We start from the raw sequence: 24,977 nt of genomic DNA on the forward strand, positions 1-24,977 counted from the left end.
CAAGGCTAAAAATGCACATAAGATAAATTCTTGAAGGTAGTACAAATGTTTTTATCTTTTATGTATATTTAACATTCACAAGTGATAAACTTCGTTTAGCACCATTGTCCCTTAGAAAACAGCTTGTTTTCAGCTAGCGCCATAAACTACACATTGTAATAATACAAACTCACCAATACAACACCATCCAACTCATCCCAACCTTCAATGAGATCCAGCAGCAATAGCTCTTCATCAAGTAGAGAGTACTACCTCGCCACACTGACCAAGAATACAAACCTCCCTAACAATAGGACAATTAAAGGAAGCATAATGTGATATAGACTCAGTGGCAACTCTACAAAGAGGAAAAAAATGATCACTTGCTCACATAACTAATCAAAAGTAATACCAACAAATTAATTGATGAGGATGGATTGGGTGGGTCACTAGCATTTTTCTTGGCTTGGAAACATCACCCCGACTTCACTTCTCTAGTGACACATAATTGTCGACCCTTGTTCATGATAATGATGATATTACCTCATAATCGAATTTTACATCACGGCTTAAGAGATGTTACATTTATTATTCTTATTATTTTAAGAAACAATAATTCATGGCAATTTTAAAAACAACAAAACATTGGGTTACCAATAAAATTTTTCTATTTTTTTTTCTCATTCCCTGTGTGTGACCTTATTGGACAGTCATCTTCTCAACTCAGGATTTTGTATCTTCAACTTTAATGATGAACTTTTAATATCTAATTCTTTCATGTGTTTCCTTTCTCCAAAAGAATAGTATATTTCAAATCTATTTTAGATATAACAACAATATTGGTGTATCATTCCATATTCTCTAGTGATACGTTAAGACCAATTAAACTTAGTGAAAGTATTGTATCAGACGGTCTGACCGAAACTTTTGGTCGGACCAACAACAACAACAACGAAACCAACAACAACAAGAGCGGAGGAGAGGGAAGCTCCGACGAAAGAGACGGCAAGAACATCAACAACAGCAGCGACGAACCAACAACAGCAGCGTGGTGGCTTGCAAGCAGCACCACGCATCACACACAACAACGAGGAAAAAAAAATGGAGGAACAGTGGCTGCAAAGAGAAGCTCCGGCGAGATTGGGACACCGGCGAGCTTAAGGGAACGCCGGTGAGGCAGGAGCACATGCGAGAGAGAATTCGAGGGGTTTGGGTTGCAGGTTTTCACGAGGAAGGTAGATGTATATAAGTTTTAGTTTCATTTAGATGTATTTAAGTTTCAGTTAGTTTCTCTTTGAATTTCATTTAGATGTATTTGAGTTTCAGTTAAAAATATATAAAAACCAAGTGAAATAAAATTAAAACTGACTGAAACAAAAATAAAGCTAAATGAAACTAGAATAGAGCTAAATGAAGCCAGAATAGAGCTAAATGAAGCCAGAATAGAGCTAAATGAAACAAAAATAGAGCCAAATGAAACCAGAATAGAGCTAAATGAAACAAAAATAAAGCTAAATGAAAGAATTAATGTGTCAACTGAAAATTGCATGAAGCGGTCTGACCATATATTATGGTCAGAAGCGTCTGACACAATACGTTCTCTTAAACTTATTAAGAAAAAGTTCCATAGACCTACTCTTTCAAAATTGTACTTCTGAAAAATATAAATAAAACAAGTGAAAATATTTAAATGAGATAGTAAAGGACACTTATCATATCATATATAAACAAATTATGACTTAAGATGAGAAAATGAAGAATATCAGACGAGTAAGGCTATATGGTTAAATCTTCGTTAGCCAACCTTGTTGCAAGTGTTGTGCAGTAACAAAATTCAAACTTCATTTTTTTTGCACAAAAGTCAAGAGATAATAACACTTCATTTATTGGACTGGTGGTGAAGCTAAGAGATAATACACGCTTAAGGTATAAAGTAAAGGGTTTTTTGTCCCAAACTACCTTTAACTTTTATGTTTTTGCGAGAAACTACCTTATAAAAAAAATGTTGTCCCAAACTACCTTACTTTTACCATTTTGTTGTTGACAACTACCTTAGGCCGATTTCCGACGTTGACTTTTGTTTTTTCCGCTTTTTCATTGTCACATTATATCACTTGACCTCTTCAAACCCTTTTTTTAATTTTCCCCACCCTAATTTCCTCATTTTCCGGTGTGCGCGCGCTCTCTCCCTCATATCTATGTGACACTTTATACCACCAATCCACCATTAAATTCCTCTTCTACTTAAACTAAAATTGAAACAATCACCCTCCTCAATTCCCACAAGGGTAATTTTGTTTTTCCCACAATTTGAACTGAAAAAACAAAAGTCAACGCCGGAAACCGGCATAAGGTAGCTGTCAACAACAAAATTGTAAAGTAAGGTAGTTTAGGACAACAATTTTTTTATAAGGTAGTTTCTCGCAAAAACTTGAAAGTTAAAGGTAGCACATGCAGCAAGGATGTGCCCTATAAACCATAAATACAAAAGTTTCAGGACTGATTCTGTCTAATCAATTTTAAACATAAGGTAAAATTAGGATTAATCAAGTCCCCAATTAAGTCTAAATATAAGGTAAAATCAAAACTGATCAAATCCAATTAGCTCTATTAAGTTCAGTTCACTTAATTTTGGATGAAATGAACACTCTCAAGTAATCGATCTCCTACATAGGTTTACATAGGAAAAGGAGGGATTACAAAAAAGAATTAAATTGTCTTCGACTACACACTGAAAGAAATTCAATGAAAGTCGTACAAACAAACAAACAATTAAGGAACGGAAAGAACAACACTATGATCACTATAAAATCTTGAGGAGCAACTTATTCTAACCTAAATGTATAACCAATTGACTATCATATGATTGTTGCAAGTGTAACAAGAATTCTAACGAAAGCATCCAATGGCAAGCGTAGAGCTGCAATCTAAAGCTTCCTAACAAAAGAATTACTACAGAAGAAAAATTGAAGCTTTCTTACAAAGTAAATTTCTATTTTACACCACTTCCACTTTATAAGTTGCTTGAAAATGCATAAACGCACAGATGGATTCTGAGCAACACAAAGCCAAAATTGCCAATAGATACAGTGCAAGAAGTAAATCGTCCAGCCGATCACATCAGTACATGCCCTTGAAAACTGGATTTGTACGACATATACTTGCTCCATATTCTTCATACTCCGCTTTGGTGTGGCAGGCCTGCAAAGAACAGAGGTTCATGCTTACACAATTTCATATGAAACCTTTTAACTAAACAGGCATATAAAAAACCTTTTAAGTACCAGTTCAAGCACCAAAAGTCATTTATGTGTTTATGACTAATGGCTATAGCAACATATAATAACTAGTATCAGAACAGTCTCAGCTCAAACATGAATCTTTCCATAGGTAGGATCAAGGGAGATCCAAATCTCTGCAGCCTTTACCCCTAAGGAGTGTCTACAATCTAGGTTGAAAAAAAGCAGTCTTCGAAAGCCAAGGACAAGCATTATTTCTTAAAAGTGAATTGCAAAGGAAAAATGATGCCTCCGTGCCATTTGCCCATCTCCCCCCCCCCCCCCCAAAAAAAAAAAAGAAAAAAAGATGCATGCTAAACAGAACACACACAGAGATACAATTTCACCAACAAGTGTAAAATTTTGAGACAGAACTTCACTTGCCCGCCAGCAATTACATGATAACACTTAATAAATAAATGTCAAAAAGATACAGGAAAATGTATATGCATGACTAAGAAAAAACAGCATAGTTTTAAAGAGGTCCAAAAGCAGCCTTCAAATAAAAGGGAAGCAACATACTCCATAAAACTCGGGAGTTGAAGCAAGTACAGATCCCCCGAACCATACTGCATATCTCTGGATGGGATGGCTTACTACATTGACTTCCACTGGTTGTGACTGACAGAAAAATGAGAGGTCAGCCTACATAATGCCAAAAAATTTGACTAAAAAATGACGAATACTAATCAAATACTTACCTTCATTGATCCACCAAGCCGGACCTCAGATGCAAGGGCTCGGGCGTCAACAATCTTCTTCAGATCCCTTTGCAACCTTCGATGGAAATCTTTGAACATAGTTGAGCCACCAGACAACACAATATTCTGGCACATACCAAATAATCAGTCAAAGTCGAACGCATATTCTAAGCATATGACAGAATATTCCATCATAGCACTTAAAAGTGATGAACAATTTAAACATCCTCAAAGACAAAAGCATACAAAGTCCTATGTCCTATCTGCACAAGATCCATGTGAAACTGCACCATTCAAGTGCTAGAGGATGGTATGTGGCCATCTAAGATGGCACTCATAGTCTAACCTATTAAGTATGCAGATAAAAAAATCACTAATAGCATACGGTCAAATGAGGCCCTCACCCATGACAAAAAACAGTAGTAGTCCGAGATAATCAGCGTAAACGAACTGTGAGCATAAAACCTTATTTATTCATAACTGTCAAATGAAAGATCTAGATGGCAGAAAATCAAACAATCATATACATAACAGCAGAATAATCATCTATCAGCCAGTGCACTGAAGTTTTAAACTCACGTATAAAATGTATTTCATGAAGCCAGGTATCAGGGTGCATCTACCAAATATCTTTGCTTAAGGAAACCCCATAATCATCACCCAATAAAAAGCAACATTTATTGAACTTAGAAGGGCAAATGAAATAGATACAGACTGCCTCACCACTCCCCTGATAATACCAAAATTTCAGTGGAAGTTGCCTTTCAGAATATTCTCTCGTGGCTGTCTGATGGGCAGAAATTGATAATTTTAATATGTATTCTACATCTTATACCCACAATTTTTCAACAAGGAAAATATTGTGGATAATATTTTTGATAAAATCAGTAACTGTCTGAGTGCAATTCATTTAGACCTAGGGTCTAGCTCTAGCATATTTGGGGAAGGTAACGAAACGTGTTATATCTGGAACATAGTTCAAAAATGCAGTTTCAGTCACGATCACGGTAACGGTCATGGTGATGCGGGAACGAGGATGATGCGGTTGTCGTACCGCCAAATATCGGCTTAAACCATGAAATATCCCTAGAACCCGCCTAAAATGCAGCTTTTATACACCTTTACGATGAGAGTAATATGGGTCCAGTAGATTTGAAAATGTTTACGACACAGGTGATACGATGCGATCTTGTTTTGACACCATGATCTATATGCAATGCACACAAAAAAACCATAAACTTTTTACAAAATGTAAAATATGTTTTTCTGTTTGGAAGGGAAACATAACTCCCTAAAGCTATTACATTGCAATTTGAAAATTCAGCATTGATGTCAGCCCCAAAATATAACATTCAGCAGCAATAACAGGACCCAAGGTTAGATTGCACCTAGGCAGGTCTGCTTGAGTCAAGATATGCACACCCTAACTTAAGCCCAAAATGTTCTCTCTGTAAGCAGAGATTAAGTTCCTATCTACTCCCTCCTTCCCTAAATACACTTCCCATTTCTCCTTTTCACGTTTGTCAATGCACATTTTGTATCATTAATATCTTTACTTACATAATAGCAAAATTTATAGAAGTTTGATTTTCGTAATGTATATAATGAAATGAATCAAACAAGACCCCACATGACTATGTTTTTTCTTATATACTGGAAAAAATTTGGAGGATTTTCCTTGCTTATGAATAGTACCAAAATTAGAAATGGGAAGTCTATTTAGGGGCGAAGGGAGTATAACCCAATCAGCTTATAAGCACATCTTACCTTGTAAAGTGCTCGTCTGGTGTCTATTGGTGCAGATTGGATGCACTTGTCAATAACAGCCGGTAAAGGAGTGGTAAAATCGGTGTTGTAGATCTCTGGATTAAAGAAAACCTGAGAAGCAAACACAACCAGTATTAAGCAAAACATAGCTTCAAAAGCGTGAGGGTAGGAAGGCACAAGAAAACACAATCATCATTAAAGAAAATAAATTTCTGAGCAATTAATGAACCTTAAAACATACTTCCTCAGCTTTTTTTCAACTTAGAAACATTGAGATGTGGCACAAGTTAGGGCAAGAGAGAGATAAAGAAAAGGACCCCATGTGCAAGGAGAGAGAAAGAGAATATAAATTGCCAAAAATGTCAATGTTACAAGTAATATACAACTTCCTAAAATGTGAAATGTTGCAAGTTAAAAAAAATGGAGGAAGTATATAACAGCAAGGAACAGAGTTATAGACCACTAAAAACGAAGCCAGTGCTTGCTTGCAGTAGTATACAACAAGAACAAAGACAATTTGAATATTTTGCCAAGATGATATATGAAAACCCTGATTGCAAGTTCGTCTAGTTTCTAACAACACAGCAAAAGATGATAGCTCGTCCACACTTGTAAAGGAATGCAATTACATCTACCTCATGTTACAACATCTACTATTAAATCTGCCTTAAGATCAATATGTCAGTCCAGATTGCTAAACTAAATCAAACCCTCTCTTTCCAAAATAATTATCATCCGTTAGATAGGACTATAGGAGAACATTAATGTAGCAGCTTCCATAACGTAGGTGAGAATGTTTTGCACATGTAGCATAAGAACAATGCTTGACAACATTCTAATACAAAACCACCTTGCAGCAACACAATCAGCACTATTTTCACACAATCAGATTAAGCAATTCCCAAAGCCTGGTGAAGTTTCCTTTTCTAAATATACGATCGACTGTTTGCCATCCTGAAAGAGAAATAATCTATCTGGAAGTGACAATATATTAGAGACTTTAAAAGAGGAACTATTTTTCCTCTATCTTTCTATATCAATCAGAAAGATAAAAAAAAAAGAGATGCAGTTGAGGGGAAATTCCCAAAGCCTGGTGAAGTTTCCTTTTCTAAATATACGATCGAACGTATGCCATCCTGAAAGAGAAATAATCTATCTGGAAGTGACAATATATTAGAGACTTTAAAAGAGGAACTATTTTTTCTCTATCTTTCTATATCAATCAGAAAGATAAGAAGAAAAAAAGAGATGCAGTTGAGGGGAAATTCCCAAAGCCTGGTGAAGTTTCCTTTTCTAAATATACGATCGAACGTATGCCATCCTGAAAGAGAAATAATCTATCTGGAAGTGACAATATATTAGAGACTTTAAAAGAGGAACTATTTTTTCTCTATCTTTCTATATCAATCAGAAAGATAAGAAAAAAAAAGAGATGCAGATGAGGGGAAAATTCGATTAGGATGTCCAGCTTCCAGAAAGACTAGTTCTTTTAAGGCATTGCAACTTTTTCCTACATGTCAATCTAGAAAAAGCGCTCAGGAGTCAGGACTTTCCACTATGCTATGAGTCCTAGCTCAACAATAAGATCATACTCTAAGTGATTGGTGTAGCCATTTGGCTTTAAACAGGACAGTCAAAACATCATGGAGAGCATATCAATGCATTAAAATCATTAATATACACTCTTTCATATGACTGTAGCTTGTAGGATAGCCTCTAGTAACCTTCACAGATAATTCAAGGCAAACAACCCTAAAGGGACACTTGATGTTTACTACTCCCCTCCGTCCCATTTTATAGTTCCCCTATTCCATTTCGGGTGTCCCAAAATGTTATTCTCATCTCCCTTGTTTCCAGTTTTGAATATCACTTTTTACTCTCTCTCCACCTTTTCACATGGGTTTTTGACACCTTCATCTAATGTTCTTTCAATCTCATTGGTTGGGTATAATAAAACACATTTTTTTACTTTCTCTCTCCTCTTTTCACATTCCCACAATTTAATGTTCTAATTTTTTTCATTTTTATATGACAATAATTCCGAAAAACACAACTCCCAATACAAGTACATAATAATCATTTTTTCCTTAATTCCCGTCTCCAAAATGAAACGGGAACTATAAAATGTGACGGAGGGAGTATATTATGAAAAACAACAAAATAGTGACCAGTACTTAAAGCCCAACAAGGGAAAAATAGAAAATGATGAGATCAAGAGGTAGGTCGTGATCACTTCATCTGATTTTTACTCAATTGATCTTATTTTCCTAAATCAAACTTATCATTACTGAACTGAATGTTTGCTGAGCTGAACATAATTTTACTGAATTTGACTTATTTACCTTTTCTATGAACTAATTTAATTGATTCTCTATTTTCTTTCTCTTATATAATGTTCTGATTTCTACTGAACAAAACTTATTTTTGCTGAAAAAAACCTATTTTTGCTGAACAAAACTTATTTTTGCTGAACAAAACTTATTTTTGCTGAACTAAACTTATAGTAACTGAACTAATTTTTTGCTATCTGAACTTAATCTTACTGAACCAAACTTAGTTTACTGAACCAAACTTAATTTTAAGGTGAACTCAACAGTATCAACCACATGTTTTGCAACATCAGCCAATGTTGTTTTCTTTGCCATACGAAATACGAACAGGTGGAGAATAATACATCCTCTGTTTCTTTTTGTACAAGCAACATTATCCATTTCTGATGTATCAAAATACATGCAACATTTTTCATTTTAGCAAACTTTATCACTCTCTCTCTTCATCGCATGGATCATGTACCTTTAATCACTCTCTTTCTCTCCTCATTAACATGTGTGTCATTGAGAAATGTTGCATGCATTATATAACGGTGAAGTATGAATATCTATGAATCCATTAAAACAAAAAAGGCCTGGCGAGGTACTGATCACGCCAGGCCGTGGGAATAAAAAAAGAGCCTTTATTACAAGCATTAATCACATAGCATACTCATCTTCGACTAGTAGGAATAAAGTTGCATAAATCTGGACATCCCTCAACCTCGCCTTCAACTTTATTACTAGGTTGTCATCGCTCTTGTCCCATAGAGACATCCAAAAGTCAACCATTACATACCAAGATAAATCTACTACATTCACAATGCCACTTTATAAGAATATATAACATTAAAAGCCAAGGCAAGAGAGAAAACCTCAGGACCAAGGAAGCGTTCGTAGCCAATGTCACAGGTGTACGGAGCCCCAGTCTTTGGTTTTATTCCTTTCCATTGCTTGACATACTTAGAGGGCTCTTTGTCATGTTTGTTGAACTCCTAAACACATAAAATGAAGTGACAAAGTATATGAACTCCGCAATGATGGAGAATACTTGTAAGGTGCAATCTATTCTATACTAATTTCACATCCATAACAATGGTACCTTGACAATATCTGAAGAAGTGTAGCAATACATCTCCTTCACTTGTCGAGCAACTTCAAAGGAATCTTCAGGTGGCACATTCTCTCCTCGTTCCTACATTGAATTACATTACAACACAAGAAAATAGGGTTGAATTTACAGTAATAATACGACCAAGTTCATAATTAAAAAAAGGATTGAAAAGCCCATGCAGGATAACTGAAAGAAGGTGAGCATACACATGCTTATATATATGATGACTAAAGAACACATGAAAGAAGACTTTGCATGTATGCAAGATGTTTCTCATGTCCAGAAAACAAGAGCAGCAAACACGAATGCGCACTTGATACCAAAAACCAATGCAAGAATGATCAAATAAAAGCTAGAGATAAAGAATAGGCAGCTGCCAGCATGATGTTTAGAATATACTCTAAACTATAAGTATTTAAAACAGACCATTAGAGATAATAAACAAGTATATGTGCTTTCAACGCTATTAATTAGGTGAAGATATCGACCTCCAATTCACAAGCATCCCATCTATATCACACTTGTACAATGCACAGTGAATTGCACTCAAATTTCAAAATAAAAGTTGAGCCAGAATAACAGACTCTCTGCAGTTCAAGAATGAAGATATTATTTCTCTATAACCAGTCACACACCAATTGCTGAACTGACAAAAGTACAGGCATAAAATTTTAAGTATTATTTATATATGCAAATCAAAGCCACAAACAAAATTACCCGCATGAGCTGTTGGACGAACAGGGAAACATCTGTTCCAGAAATGGGAATTGACTTGATACTGCTCCCGATAACATAACCCTCTGCAACAGGTACAACATGCGTACCCCCATCTCCAATATCTACTACAACCCCTGTCATCTCGCACTAAGGAAAAATATCATCAATAAAATCAACACTATACACCAAAACAAATCAACTACGTTGAGAAAAGAAATGTCCTTGGACATCCGTAAATATGATAGGGGATATGCATGCATACTACTGACATTACACTCTTTTCAATCTTAATGACCTAGTTATAACAGCAACTCTATAAAGTCTTTTTCATAGACAAGATAAACGGCAGCCAAAATAATACTTGCCTTAACTAATTATTTGACAGTAAGACTACACCTAAGAGGGAGTAAATCTTTCCTAATTATTGAGAGAGCATATGTGCCTTTTATTATGTGAAGATTCTAGCGTTTTTCGTAAATCGCCCAAGACTTGCATGCAGATTTTCAAGGTTACACTCTTCTAAGATAAAATCTATTAGACTTTCAACATGCTTCTCCAAAATGTTGATGCTTTTATGTATAAATGAAGTTAGTTACATGTCTGTGAATGGCCTAGTCGCGTGTTCGGCAAAAGTACTTATTGTATTAGTTATTCGCTATTGCACTAGGTGCTACTCTTTAGATGTTGGATTAGTACAAAATGAAAAAATGAACTACATTTAACCTTAAAAGCTACTCTAAACTACCACTATCACAAAAGCTTAGCTTTTGCAAAACATTACACCAACCACTAAAAGCTATCATGACTCATGAGACACTCCTTCACAGAGCACTACTTTTCACCTTCAGTAGAGTTTTAACTTGGTCAAAAGTCTAAAGCTAATTGAAAAGTTGTAGCCAAACACGGTCTATATGAAACACAAAGCATTAAGACTGTTTCCTATCCAAGATGGCTGTTTATTAGCTGATTTTAACAGAAAAAGATCCTAACACCACTACATCTGCCAACCACCAAGCATCTCTGGGAGCTCAACAATGCATCGGCAGCCACGTATCCTCCGAAATGAAGCTGGAGAGGACAAGAAGGGAAATAAAAGACAATATGACAGCGCCATCTATCAAAACTCAAACTTGCGGAAGAACCAACCCTATCACAGGTCCTGACACCACTAATAACACAGGAATCAGATTAATATCATCCAACTCCAGAATTCCTTCTCTCCTCAATTAATTTAGATGTATAAAGACAACTAATTCCTTTCACATAATTGCCATTACGTGTAAAGGCATGCCGTAGGACTTCTAAGATCGAACATACAATTTCTTGACATCTATTCCCTAAATTTAGGAGCAGAAAGTCAATCTGACAATTCTCATGTTATTCTGGACAAGGGTGTCCACTTCAGGGTGGTCCATTAACCCTTATTTGTTATGTGAACAAGTTTGTTATTTACAAAACAACATAATCTATTAAGATGTTGTCGACATGCAGGCATAGCTGCTGCTTTCCCTTTAACAAATGACATCGGGGAGTTACATATGCAATACCTGTCTCCGTGTTTATCTTAGAGAAGAGTAAGAGCTCATCATTAGATAAATTATGGCACACTAATACCCATCCATTAGGATCACATCACGCTAATCTAAATTACCTAAATAATACTCTGAGCATAACTCAAACTCAGTTTCCTAACAAGTCATAATCACAGGACGTGGTTGCATAAGCAACCACTACCACCGATAATATATAGCGTAGTGTGGTGGCAAAAATAATTTCTGATGACTCAAGACTAGCGAGCTAGTTGCATAGTCACATAATTGAAGCAATATACTATTCTAAGCGAGCAAGTGAAGTAGATAGTACATTGTTCTTCAAGGGCTTACATCAGCGTAGAAAGAGCAGATTTATTCGCATAACTAGTTAGGTTAGAGTTAAGAACGAACACAACCTCTGTCAGCGACACTTGTAGATTAATGGTAAGGAAAACTGCATAGAGATGAAGAGAATACCATGGTATAACTTTATTATGGTTCCAAATTAGTCAAACAGTAGGTCGTGTCCAAGTTCATGATGCATTCAACTATATTAGCCATGATACACCATACATAATCCATAGTACATAATGTAGGCTGTTATACGTGCAAGATTCCCATTTTAATAGAATCTAAAAATCAAAACCAAATAGCTAAACCACAAAAATAATCTGGTCACCTCACAACAACTGACCAAACTCCAAATAATCAGATGTGAAATTTGTAACTCAAAAAACGATACAGAAGAACAACTCAATACATTGAATGGAAGAGGGTACTAACCTTTGATGTATTGTAACCTGCAGCTAAAGCTAGCACAGGCTGCACTGCGATGTAAAGCCCAGGTACATTGAAAGTCTCAAACATAATTTCACCTGTATATTCTCGACTCTCAGGGGGTGTGAGAGGACTTTCAGTTAACAAAAAGTGATGATCCTCTGGATCACAACGTAAATAATTAAAAATACATTGTTGCCAAAATCTTTCCATAGCATCCCAATTCTCAACTTGCCCATTCGTGATGGGATAGTTCAAACTATATGTACTACTAGACCTAGATCTTGCTAATGCTTCATCTCCAATGAAAAAATCTAAATCAGCCATAACACCAGCATTATGTTGAGTCAACCAATTACTACTCTTAGTCGAAGTTCTTGGTTGGTTTACGAAAGAATCGTTCACTGCGACCGCTGTTGGGACTATAAAGCAAGGCTCCACATTCCCAGAAAAACCCATTTTAGTATACCTGCACGAATTGTTGAAAAGGGTATAAATTCAGAGGATCCAGCCTCATCCTAATAATATAATTCCATTGAAACAATCAGGGAGTCTAGCATATAGTCAACCACTACAATATACAAAACTAATTAAGAAGAAACCTAAATCTACATGCATTGAAGACCTGAAGTATTTCGTGGAATACATTCCAACACTGAAATACCAACCACATTAAACCCAAATCCCACACTGTCCTAAATAGAAACACGCACCTATATCCAGTAAACAAACCCTTTAACACTGAAAGGAACTTCAACCATATTCATCATTGACACAAATCATCAACCACTTATTGCACTATCTAAAATTTGACATGCCCCACACATCCTCACTGTAGGTAAATCGCCTTCGATCAAACCTAAACCTAACTCAGGATGATGACAAATTTCACTTTTTACAACTGACACATTTCATCAAACATTTGGTACATAAAACATAAATATCCAGATTTTCGACACACAAACACAACGTAAATTAAGAAATATAAACCACCCACCCAAATCCTAAACAAACTTAAAACAACCATCGACACATTTTCATCAAACACTAGTGGGCAAGCCAAAATACAAGATTTCAGTACACCAGAACAACGCATAGAAAACATACCATCAACCCAAATCCAAACCAAACATCAAATAACAATATATAACAGTTATATCATTGACACATTTCATCAAACACTTGGTGTGCACAAACTAAGATTCGATTATTAACAATCTAACACAACGTATGAGAAATCTAGCATCGACCCAAATCACATAATTTCACAATGAAGAGAGATAAAGAGAGAAGTATATACCCGGTGCCATTGTCGATGACAACAGCAGGGCGAGAGGAAGAAGCATCCATTAATAAGAAAAAAAGAGGAGAGAGAAAGTGTAGAAACGAAAGAAGGATCTGCAGTAGAGATCCAAGTTAGGGATTCAAGGAAAGTGATGATCATGGTCATTGAAGGGGCACCAATGAATGCGACACTACTACTACTCTTGTTATTGTTGGTTTTGTTGTTATTGGATGATGATGAGTTGTTGTTGTTGTTGTTGTTGTTGTTGTCGAGGAAGAAGATGATGATGAAAAAGATGATGATGATGATGATGATGATGGGAAGGAAAACGATGAGGAGAAGCGAAAGCGGAAGCTCAACGCATGAAAAACACCAGGTTTAACCATTTCTGAGTTGTTCTTCTTTAATTGGGTTAACAAGGGTTTGATTTCATCATCTTTGTCAATTTTGTTTGATTTTGTTGTATGAATGAATGAGTTAATTGGGAGTTTTGAAAGTTGATGCTTTCCTTAGCAGCAAAATCAAACAACTCAACGACTTCCTCTCTCTCCTTGTCTGTTTCTCTCTTTCTTGAGAAAATTTGTGATTTGAAGAATTAGAGTTAACTCCAAAGCCCAATTTTTACATTAAAATATAAGCCCAATGTGGTAAAAGCTATCACTTCACTAGCTAGTCACTAATTGTTGTCTCTAGGGGTGTTAATGAGCCAGAGTGGCTCGCAAACTGTTCGAGCTCGGCTCGGTCAAAGCTCGGCTCGAGGGGGCTCGACTCGAGTTCTAGATCGGCTCGCGACCTTAACAAGCCGAGCCAAGCCTAGTAGAGTCGGCTCGAAAGCTCGCAAACATGTTCGAAAAATTTAAAAGTACAAATTTTTATACATTAATTTCTAACTCAACTTGAATTACAATTTGAAGTCCACTTTAAAAATATATACCATATTAAAAATTTTAGCCCAATTAAAAGATACAAACTAAGGGCTTTTTTCTCAACCCAATTAAAATTTTAAACAAACTTGAAACACCAAAAACAAAAAAAAAAGCTAACACTTCAAGTCACGTTCATTCAGCAGTAGCGTCTTCACTTCTTCAAGGGTTTTCGAAAACCCTAAAGGCCTAAATCCCCAATCTCCAATAGCGTCTTCAGCGGCGAGCAGCGTCTTCGGCGGCGAGCAGCACTGCGGCGGCGAGCGACATCGTCTTCGGCGGCGAGCAGGATGACAAGTAATGTTAATAGTTTTCGTTTTTTTTTTTTCGATTCCTATAATGGCTATAAATTTAATCAACTAACAACTAACAAGAAGATGTAAAAATCAAACTACTGCTAGTGAAAATCAAAAAAAAATTCGAAATAACATCACTGAGATCTTGTTCTTCAACGGAAAAAATCGATTCCTATAATGGCTATAAATTAAAACTTTCATGTTCAGATTAAAAAATCGATTCCTATAAATTATAATGGCAAGCAGTAGTTTCATCGTCTCCAGTAGTGCCATTTTTTCGATTTTCACTTGTTAGTTTTTGCTTCACTACTGTTTGTCTGTTTCTCTACTGTTTTTGCTTGCTTGCTTCACTTGTTAGTTATAATGACAACTCAGAAAAGAGAAACAATCAGTCTTTTCTACCAGAGAAACCCTAATTTCACCTCAGCAACTTAGTTTCCCAAAACAATAAAAATCTCCCCTTTACAGGAATAACCACAAAACCCCATTAAAACAAACAAAACAAGTAATTGCTTCACTACTGTTTCTCTACTGTTTTTGCTTGCTTGCTTCACTACTGTTTCTCTACTGCCTGCAAAAAATGGATAAAAAGAACACTGATATAAAGAAAATACAGCCTCCCATACCATCTAATTCATGGCCTATTATTGGCCATCTTACTCATCTACATCTACTGGGAGGATTTCCTCACATAGCTGCCTTAGGAAATTAGCAGATAAGTATGGTTCAATCTCCATGATTAAGCTTGGTTTGCTTGTATTATTAATGGGCTTGCTGCCTGCTGGATTGGTATGTTTGTCATTTTGGGTTGATTCATGCGCATTGCATTGTTGTGTGTTTAACAGATAATGATTCCAATTGTGCACCATCATCGACTCCTGGTTGCTCTTCTACTCCTAATGTGGAAGAGTTTTTTGTACCTATTGATGATGAGATCCAAGATGAAGAAATGGAGCAAGAACCTCATATTGACTCTAATCAAGAGTTAGGTGGGGATGGGACGCGGATGATCATCCTTTCAAGAGAGCAAGAAAATCATAGGTGTGGAATGATATGGAGAGACCCATAAAAATAAATGGGGAATGGAAAACTCAATGTAAGCATTGTAAATCTCGTTATACTGTTTCAAAGAGTGGCACTACTAGTCATATAAAAAGACATTTGTCTAATTGTGCTCAAAGAAAATTGAAATTAAAGCAACAAAGTATGATTAACTTTTTGCCATCTGATTCAAGTGCGGGTAAACCGAATTCTGGAGGTGTTAGTGCTTTACATAATGGTAAACTAGATATGTTATCTATGAGGGAGGGGATTGCTAATTGGATTGTCATGCATGAAAAGCCTTTTAGTGTTGTAGAAGAAGAAGGTTTTAACATGATGTTAAAGAGGGGGATACCTCAATGGACATCTGTTTCACGTCACACTATTAAAACTGATGCTTTCAAAGTTTACGAGGCAGAGAAAAAGAAATTAAAGGCTCTTTTGAAGGATGTAGATAGAATTTCCTTAACCACTGATCTTTGGCGTGCTAGACCACAAAGGATTGAGTACATGGTTCTTACGGGTCATTTTGTTGATCGTGATTGGAAACTCCAAAAGCGAGTTTTGAGTTTTGTTCATATACCTCCTCCTCGAAAAGGCAAAGACATAGCAAATTGCATTTTCAAATGTTTGAAGGAGTGGATATTGAGAATAAAGTAAGTGTTTGTCAAATTCTTTTGAATAATATGTTTATACTTACATGCTAGTTGATCTTTACTTATGATAACAATTACGTTTTTTTTTTCAAATATAGGTTTTTACGGTTTCGGTTGATAATGCCACTGCAAATGATTCATGCATACAAATTTTAAAGGATACTTTCTCACTTACAAAGAGGTTGTTATGTGGTGGAGCATTGTTTCATGTACGTTGTTGTGCACATAATTGAATATTATGGTGCAACATGGTCTCAAGCAAGTCAAAACCATTGTCAAGAATGTTCATGATACCGTAGATTATCTCAATGGGAGTGAAGCGAGAATGAGAAAATTTGCGGAAATTGTCCAACAATTCAATCTTAGAGAGCGGAGGTTGGTTCTTGAATGCAAGACTAGGTGGAATTCCACTTATGATATGTTATCATGTGCCATCAAGTTTAAGGAGGTATTTTCTAGACTTGCTTTGGAGGATAATGATTATGTTTATTGTCCTAGTTCTGATGATTGGCAAAAGATTGAAAAACTTCTTGATATCTTAAAAGTGTTCTATGATACCACAAATGTTATCTCAGGATCTGAATACCCCACTTCCAACTTTTTCCTTAGTGAAGTTTTTTACATCAAAGAAATGTTGGACAAAAATTATTGTTCTCCCGACCCTTTTGTTAAAGATATGGTGAAAAACATGAAAGAAAGATTTGATAAGTATTGGGGTGAATGTAATTTACTCATGGCTATTGGTGGGTGACCCTCGTTTGAAAATGAAGGTGGTTGAAATTACATTTCCTCATATGTTTCCTTCCAATCTTGTTTAGGGAGAACATTAATAAGGTTAAGGATACTTTGTATGAGTTATATGATGAGTATAAGGCTTTGTATCCTCCTTTGGAAGAACATCATGGAGAAAGTAGGAGTGGAGCTCCACTTGTAGTTCAAGGGGGGGGGGGCCTTCCGGGGATGTCAAGGGTTTTACAAGTTGTTAGAAGTGGGATAAGAGTGGAGCCTAGAAAATCAGAACTTGATGTATATCTTGAGGAATGTACAGCAACTGATGAAGGACATAGGTTTGATGCCTTAAATTGGTGGAAGGAAAGAGCTAGCAAATTTGTTGTTTTGTCTAGATTGGCTGCTGATGTGTTAGCTATTCCTATTACCACAGTTGCTTCAGAGGCTACATTTAGTGCTGGGAGCCGAGTTATTGATCCATATCGATCTTCATTGCTTCCAGAAACCGTGCAAATGTTGATTTGCACGGGAGATTGGTGTAGGTCCACTTTTGGAATCAAGAGAAAAAACAAAGTAAGACTAAATTTTTTTTTTGTTGTTTTATCTTTAAGGATATTGTTTTTATAGCTAATTATAATTTCATATTTGTAGTTTGTTGATGAAGATGAACCAAAAGAAATCATGATTCCTATTCCATGAATTGCGTTCTTGTATGAGGTTGTTTTTCACTCCTCTCTAATCTTATACTTTATATTACATTGTGTTTTTATAAAATTATATCTTCATAATATTATTCTAATGTATGTGTTAAACATATTTTGTAGGTCTTATGGGAAAAAAAACATGAAGATTGGCTTGGAGCCTTGGACTTGGAAATGAATGTCAAAGGAAGAGGAGTTGTTGTTTGGGTGTTTGTGTAAAACTTTGTTGTTTGTGTGTTTGTGTAAAACTTTGTCAAAGTTGTTGTGACTTGTAAACTTTGTTTTTGATGTGAACTTTGTAAACTTGTTATCAACTTTTTTTTCTTTAAAGTTTGAACTTTGAAGTAAGCATTTCGTTCGTTGGAAAAAACTAAAAATTCGATATTGGAAGCAAGTTTCGGTAATGTACAGAAATATTTTCGAGCTTTTTCGAGCTTTTTAGAGCAGAACAGTTCGCGAACTTTTTCGAGCCGAGCCTCGAGCCGAGCCGAACTTTTTTTTTTCGAGCTCGAGCCGAGCTCAGATTTTCGAGCTCGACGAGCTTCGAGCTCGAGCCGAGCTTGGACCCTCACATTCTCGAGCCGAGCCGAGCCTGGTCCTGTTCGGTCTCGGTTCGGCTCGTTAACACCCCTAGTTGTCTCCCTCAGACCCTCATCAACTTCACTTGAAGTCTTTCACTTCTAGTACAACTACACTAAAAAAAAGGAAAAATTGACAAAAATAAGCCAACCTTTTACCGGTTTTCCACATTTAAGCCAATCATTTGATAATTCAGAGTTAATACAACCTTTACATCATTTAAACCAATATTAGGTCAGGAAACTGTTCACCTGCTCAACCAGTTTTCCTTTATTTTGAAACCCTCATTTTCCATTTTAACTTAACCTTCATTTTTTCCCGACACAGCTTCCTGCTTATTTTCTCTCATTCTTGAATTTCATCTCTATCTCCTTATTTTAACTCAACAAGAATCACTTTTCTCTCTCCTCTCACTGTGAATCATGCACTGAAAAATTCTCTGGATTATTTGATGAACATCTTGGTGTGACAAATTCTCTCTACAATTCTCTGTCTTCTTGAATTTGAGGTAAAGCTGCTTTTTTTTTAATAATTTTATTATCTATTTTTTGTTGTTGCAATTGTATTTGATTAATGCCATGATGTTGTTGATTTTTGTGCAATTGTATCTGAAGCTTATCTTGTTATTTACACATGTTACTCATTTCTTGTTGCATTCAAAGTTATTTACACATGTTACTCATTTCTTGTTGCATTCAATTTCATGTACAACCTTAGGCTATATTGAGTGTTGTGGCCACAGTGTTGCCAAAAGCAGAACATAGAAATTGTGCTCGTCATGTTTATGCGAATTGGCAAAAAAAAGGGTTTAGGGGGGATGAGATGAAACTAGCCTTTTGGACAATAATAAAGGCATATAACATTACTGAGTACAATGAAGCATTACATGAGTTGGAACAAGCTAACCCTGATGTTGCTCTAGCATTTAAAAGTTACACCCCAAAAAACTTTTGTAGATTATTCATGAACCCTGCCATTAAGTGTGATGCCATTACAAACAACATGGTAGAGACATTTAACGGATACATCATTTATGCTAGAACACACCACTTGCTTTACATGATGGAAGAAATTAGGGGAGCACTGATGAAAAGGGTTTGTACTAAAAGACAGGAGATGGAAAAGGGTACATCTTTGCTTTGCCCTAGGATTCAAGCAATGGTTGATAAAGAGAAGGATAAAGCAGTTTATTGTGAAGTCATACCATCTACAGAGGACATATTCAATGTGCATTATAACCTAGACACACTAGTTGTGAACTTAGGTGATAGGTCTTGCACTTGTAAGAAGTGGGATTTGCTTGGTGTGCCTTGTTGTCATGCAATATCATGCATCTATTTTCTGAACAAAGAGGTAGAGGATTTTGTAGTTGAGTGTTACAAAAGGGAGGTGTATTTGAGATGTTATGCAAATCCTGTCCCAGCTTGTGAGGGAGAGAGACATTGGCCACTAGTTGAACAGGACCTACATCCTCCACCAATTAAAATAGGGCCAGGGAGGCCAAGGAAGAACAAGATCAAAGATCCTTTTGAAAATCCAAAGAAGCTTGGAACACTAACTAGACATGGAATGGAGATGACATGTAGGCTGTGTAACAAGAAGGGTCATAACAAAAGGGGATGTCTACTTAAAGGTATTGTTGTTCCTGAAGAACCTCCAACAAAGAAGCCTAGGGGAAGGCCAAGGAAATATCAAGATGGTCCAATTGATGAAGTGGGAGAATCTACTCACCATTCAGTGTCTGCTTAGCCAACAAAACTTGGGAGGGGTGGTAGAATGATTATAGGTGGAGGGGGTGCAAGAGGGAGAGGTACTAGCAGGGGAAGGGCATCCACCAGTGGTGGTGCTGGTAGAGCCAGGGCATCTACAAGTGCTGGTGGTAGGACTTTAGGTGGTGCACGTGGTAGAGGAAATGGTAGGAGTAGAGGAAGGGGAAGAAATCAGGTACATATATACTTTGATATATTGCTTGTTTTAGTCAATCTTTTGATTGTCAAACATTCTGATTAGTTGTCTGTTGTTGTGTGCAGGCACCAATTGGAGTAGGTGTATACATTACAAGTAATGGGGAAACTTTGACTAATGTATGTGTTTGTCTATGTACTGTTGATGTGCTACTTGCTAATATGGTCAGTTGCATTGATTAATTTGGTGTATTCTGTAATTGACAGGTCTTTGATGGAAGTGGAACAGCAAGGGAGAACAATGTTGTCACACAACAAAGTCAAACCTCCACAGTAGTGAACAACACAACAGGGTTATGAAAACTTAGTAGGTTTAATTTTGGTATAAACTTGGAATGTTGGGATGTATTTTGTGTGAACAATGCTTAAGCATATTTAGTAGATGTATTTTGATGCCAACAATGATGGTTAAGCCCTGTAATATAGTTGTTTTCCAAGAGTATATTAAGTTATGTATTTTGATGCCAACAATTTACTGTTGTGACACAAGGATAATAAACAAAAGCTCTTAGTCAAACCAGTTTAGTAGTACTTCATAATCTTAGCCAAAGGCTCCAATACACTTAACCATTCTTAAACTACATCCTGCCATACAACTACAATCCTAATTAAGATTGTAAAACATCACAACTACAATTAGTGCAGCAAAAAGGGCCATTGACAAATATTTCTCATTAGTGTAGCTTCTAAAGTTCTAATTGCCCCCATTTTTTGCTCCCAAATCTTTGTCTTCAAACTCTCCACCATCAGCACCAACTCATTGTTCTTCTTCTGTAACTCTTTAATTCTATCTTCGTTGAATTTCTGTATCATCTCCAACTCAGCAATTGTTGTATCTCTCTCTAACACCTTCAGTTGCAATTGTTGTATCTCTCTCTAACAATCTTCATTAAATGTCTGTCCATGGGATTCACAGATTGCATAACATCATTTAGACTCCTATCTAGAGCTTCAAAGCAGTATTTATGCATCATTGGTGCTTCATCCCAAATAATAAGTTTTGTCTTGATAAGCAGACCTGCTAGGTCTGATCCTGCCTTCATACCTACACACGTCGAGTTCTCAGTGACATTTATAAGAAGTCCGAACCTCAAATGAGCAGTTCTTCCACGTGGGAGCAATAAGGAGGCAATTCCACTTGAAGCGACTGGTAAAATAATATCTCCATTACATCTTAACGCAACACACAGTGTTCTCCAAAGGTAAGTCTTACCTGTTCCTCCATAACCATAGACAAAAAAAACACCTCCTCTTCCTTGCGAGACAGCGTCCATAATTTCTTGAAAAATTCCAGTTTGCTCAACAGTTAATCCTTGGAAAAGTTGTTGAAACTCTTCATTTTGTTTTCCTCTGTCATAAGACAGCTCATCCATTATGAGCTTATTTTGACCTTCTAACACGATTAGATCATTTGGATATGGCATCTCGCTAAATCTACGAAGGGTCCTACCGTTGCTCTGTAGCTTAGCTTCAATCTCAGCCAATGCATAATTCTGCAATTGTTCATCGCTCAGGGGCAACGCTTCACATCAAAAGCATTTATAAGTGAAAAGGTTAAAACAATGTCAAAGAATATACATGTCATAACATAGTAAGGAGGCTATAAATGTTCAAATACCTTGGTCTCGTAGAATAGTGCGTTTCTATGTAGGATATCTTCCGAAAGAAGATGCCAAGTTTTCTGCCATATATTTTCAGTTTCGATAGACTACATGATAATAACATCATACAGAAAAGGTTACGTAGATAGTGTCCAGATTCTCTGAAGCTTGCCTCCATTATCGCATCAACATACTCCTTGTCATCATCTAACAAACCTCTAGCATAACATGCTTCTTTAAAGGTGGGATGTAGTAGACCATCGACAACGCGTATGTATTCGTAGCAAGTTGCACCTTTCACAAAATTCAACAAAGTCCTCAAGTAGAATTTTTCACCGGCTCCAGGCGTGACATGATAAATTCTGCCAATTGCAAATCCTTTTCTCCGTGATGTCCATTCTCTTGTGCGTGCTTGCCACACAAATTTTGTAGGAAACTCAACATAGCTTAATTCTCTTGCTTCAGCATGTTCTTTGTTGCACTCCATCCAGGATAGGAACTTTGTTTTCTCAATGTGTGGTCTTTCAAGCACTTCCTCTACATCGGCATCGTCAGTGAAAAAGACAGTATGTTCGTCAGGTAGATGTAAACTTAATCGTGTGACAGCAGGGATTCTAAAATGTATGGGGAACCCATATATTCTCCACATAGCTTCACATGGCGATATATATCGACAATCATAATATCTTTTGATTTCATCAATTTTTTCAGGATCTTCTGGATTTTGACGATTATGGTATGCAGTCGCAGTGACTCTATCGTATCCCTTGTTTATATATTTAAATAGATACTTGATTGAGAAAGATTGATTACACCATTCAACATTGGTATGTGCAAGATACTTACAGAGTAACTGAGAGTTGTATGGAACAACCAATCTATTATCAAGCATGACACCATTTTTTTCAACAGTTGCTCCATTTTCTCTTCTTCTGTATATACCAGATAACCATGTTCGTCCACTATTGTTCTCTCATTAAACCTTTTTGGGAAATGTTTTGTGCATATTTTATCCACCATACACGGGGAGTCAAGATTAGAAGCACCACATGGGCCATGCATCATGTGTGTTACAACTATATCATACAAATCTGGATTTCCATCTTTGTTCGGTAACTCAGCACATATAATTTTGTCGACTGCTTCTGCATTTGGGAACTTGTCATCCCGATGTAAGAATAACAATATATGTGCATGCGGCAAGCCACGCTTTTGGAATTCTATTGTATATACAACTGCATGTCGAAATGTCAGCTAATTAATTAGTAAAATTTTCACGCCTAACTTAAAAAACTAATTATGTTTATGAAATTAAAATGTAAATATAGCTTATGTATGAGTATTTGATTACCAGCTCTAACTCTGCCGAAAATATTTCGGTCTTTCAAATCCTTAACCAATTGGTCGAGCTTCATCTTAAACACTCGAACAATAATATCTGGTCTATCTTCAGGTCGTAATCCCTTCTTGGAAACAAATCTTGTGATCTCAGGCCATTTTGGATTACATATGAAAGTAATAAATAAATCTGGATAGCCATACCATCTGCATATTGCCATTGCATCTTGATAGTTCTCCCTCATATAGATGTGTCCTCCAGTGAATGATGTTGGTATAACTACCCGACTACCAGTTGATGCTCCTTTTGTATCTCCTCTATCTGTTGCACCTCTTAAATTCTTAACATTATCAGCTTTGAAACTTTGTTGATTATGTCTAACGAACGATAATTTTTGTGCTTCCATCATGGTGTAACCATCGACACTTAATTGTTGCAATAATCTTCGAGAAAGTAATATTGTCTCAGCTTCTCCACGACGATCATGTATGCGATATGCAAAGAACTCCCTCATAGTGAGTTTGTCCCTTTTATTAGAATTAGGGGTTTGATAAATCTCCATCCCTATGTGAAACATCAACTCTATATCCATCTTCACCGTACGGAAATAGTAGTGGATATTGAAGAGCAAGGTGTGAAGGATGGAGTTCAAAATTTTGTTTCAATTTTCCACCTTTTGTCTCCAAAATTATATCTCTTTTATCCGCACTATCAATATCTCCAACTATGAGGGCAACAACCTCGTTGGTTGTGGGCAAGTTATATGTCCTTCCATCCGATTCCCTCCTACCAATTAGTTTCAATTTGACATTCTGGCATGCATCATTTTTAAAGCGATCTCTTACCATTCTAAATATCTTTGCTAGAGGATTGTGCTCATCAATCATATTTTGTAATTCAGCAATCAAAGGGTCTTCGAACTTTTCAGGATTTTTAGAACTGCGTTAATTTGGGGAAAATGTAACAAGTACAGTGAATTATACATGTAGCATGTGGATTAATAAATAATTACTAATCATAAATAGGTAACTTAATCGTATTTATTACTTTACTGCGTTCTTTTTGTTGTTAATCTCATGCTCAGTGTCATAGATGTAAAGTTGGGAAAATTTAGGACGTGAGCCTTCGTTTGGCAACAAACTCCCTATCAAATGATGATTATGACCACCTATCTTAAAATTGTATGGTCCTCGTCCTTGGGTAGATGGATGTATAATGCAGTACTATACTGTATAAATATTTGTAAATGAATTCAACACAAAGCGTTGGTAGCTCATGTGATTGACCTCTTTAATATCCAACATACCTGCATAACTACTGCACTCTCCATGATTGCCATGAGATTTTATTGGATTTCGATGGTCTACCTCAAACGCAATTGTTGAATTTTCCTCTTCAAGTAACCCACTACTATTTCCTGAATTGTTTCAAAAGTAGTAAACATAAATTTATCTATAGACTTAGTTGTTCATATATTGTATATATGAAGTACAAACTTATGTAGATAAAATACCTAGCTCAAATCTTCTGGTCACTTCATTCAAAACCCTTTTACTTTGTATGAGTTTCTTATTGCACCTAAGTGCAGAACTTCTTCGTTGTAACTCAAAGAGTTCTCTTCATTGAACTGCAACAACTTCATGATTCACTGGAAGATACAAAAAGCGTATTTATGGCATCGTAGACATT

The 24,977-nt window shown here is 36.3% G+C and overlaps 2 protein-coding genes across 2 annotated transcripts; both read right to left on the reverse strand.

Moving 5' to 3' along the window:
• Positions 1–2,675: 2,675 nt before the first annotated feature.
• Positions 2,676–14,060, reverse strand: LOC104897225 (actin-related protein 3). Its single transcript, XM_010684057.4, has 9 exons — positions 13,475–14,060; positions 12,181–12,643; positions 9,866–10,012; positions 9,137–9,229; positions 8,910–9,029; positions 5,726–5,836; positions 3,959–4,084; positions 3,780–3,878; positions 2,676–3,180 (listed from the first exon to the last, which is right to left on the reverse strand). The coding sequence occupies exons 1-9, from the start codon at positions 13,522–13,524 to the stop codon at positions 3,100–3,102; spliced, it is 1,290 nt and encodes a 429-aa protein (XP_010682359.1). The 5' UTR covers positions 13,525–14,060; the 3' UTR covers positions 2,676–3,099.
• A 7,139-nt stretch (positions 14,061–21,199) lies between these two features.
• LOC125494001 (uncharacterized) lies at positions 21,200–23,802 on the reverse strand. The gene is made up of 4 exons (XM_048637496.1): positions 23,301–23,802; positions 22,892–23,184; positions 22,079–22,802; positions 21,200–21,870 (listed from the first exon to the last, which is right to left on the reverse strand). Exons 1-4 carry the CDS (start codon positions 23,800–23,802, stop codon positions 21,200–21,202), a joined length of 2,190 nt encoding a protein of 729 aa, XP_048493453.1.
• Positions 23,803–24,977: the final 1,175 nt, after the last annotated feature.

Source organism: Beta vulgaris, chromosome 6 (assembly GCF_026745355.1).
Source record: "Beta vulgaris subsp. vulgaris cultivar EL10 chromosome 6, EL10.2, whole genome shotgun sequence".
NCBI lineage: Eukaryota > Viridiplantae > Streptophyta > Magnoliopsida > Caryophyllales > Amaranthaceae > Beta > Beta vulgaris.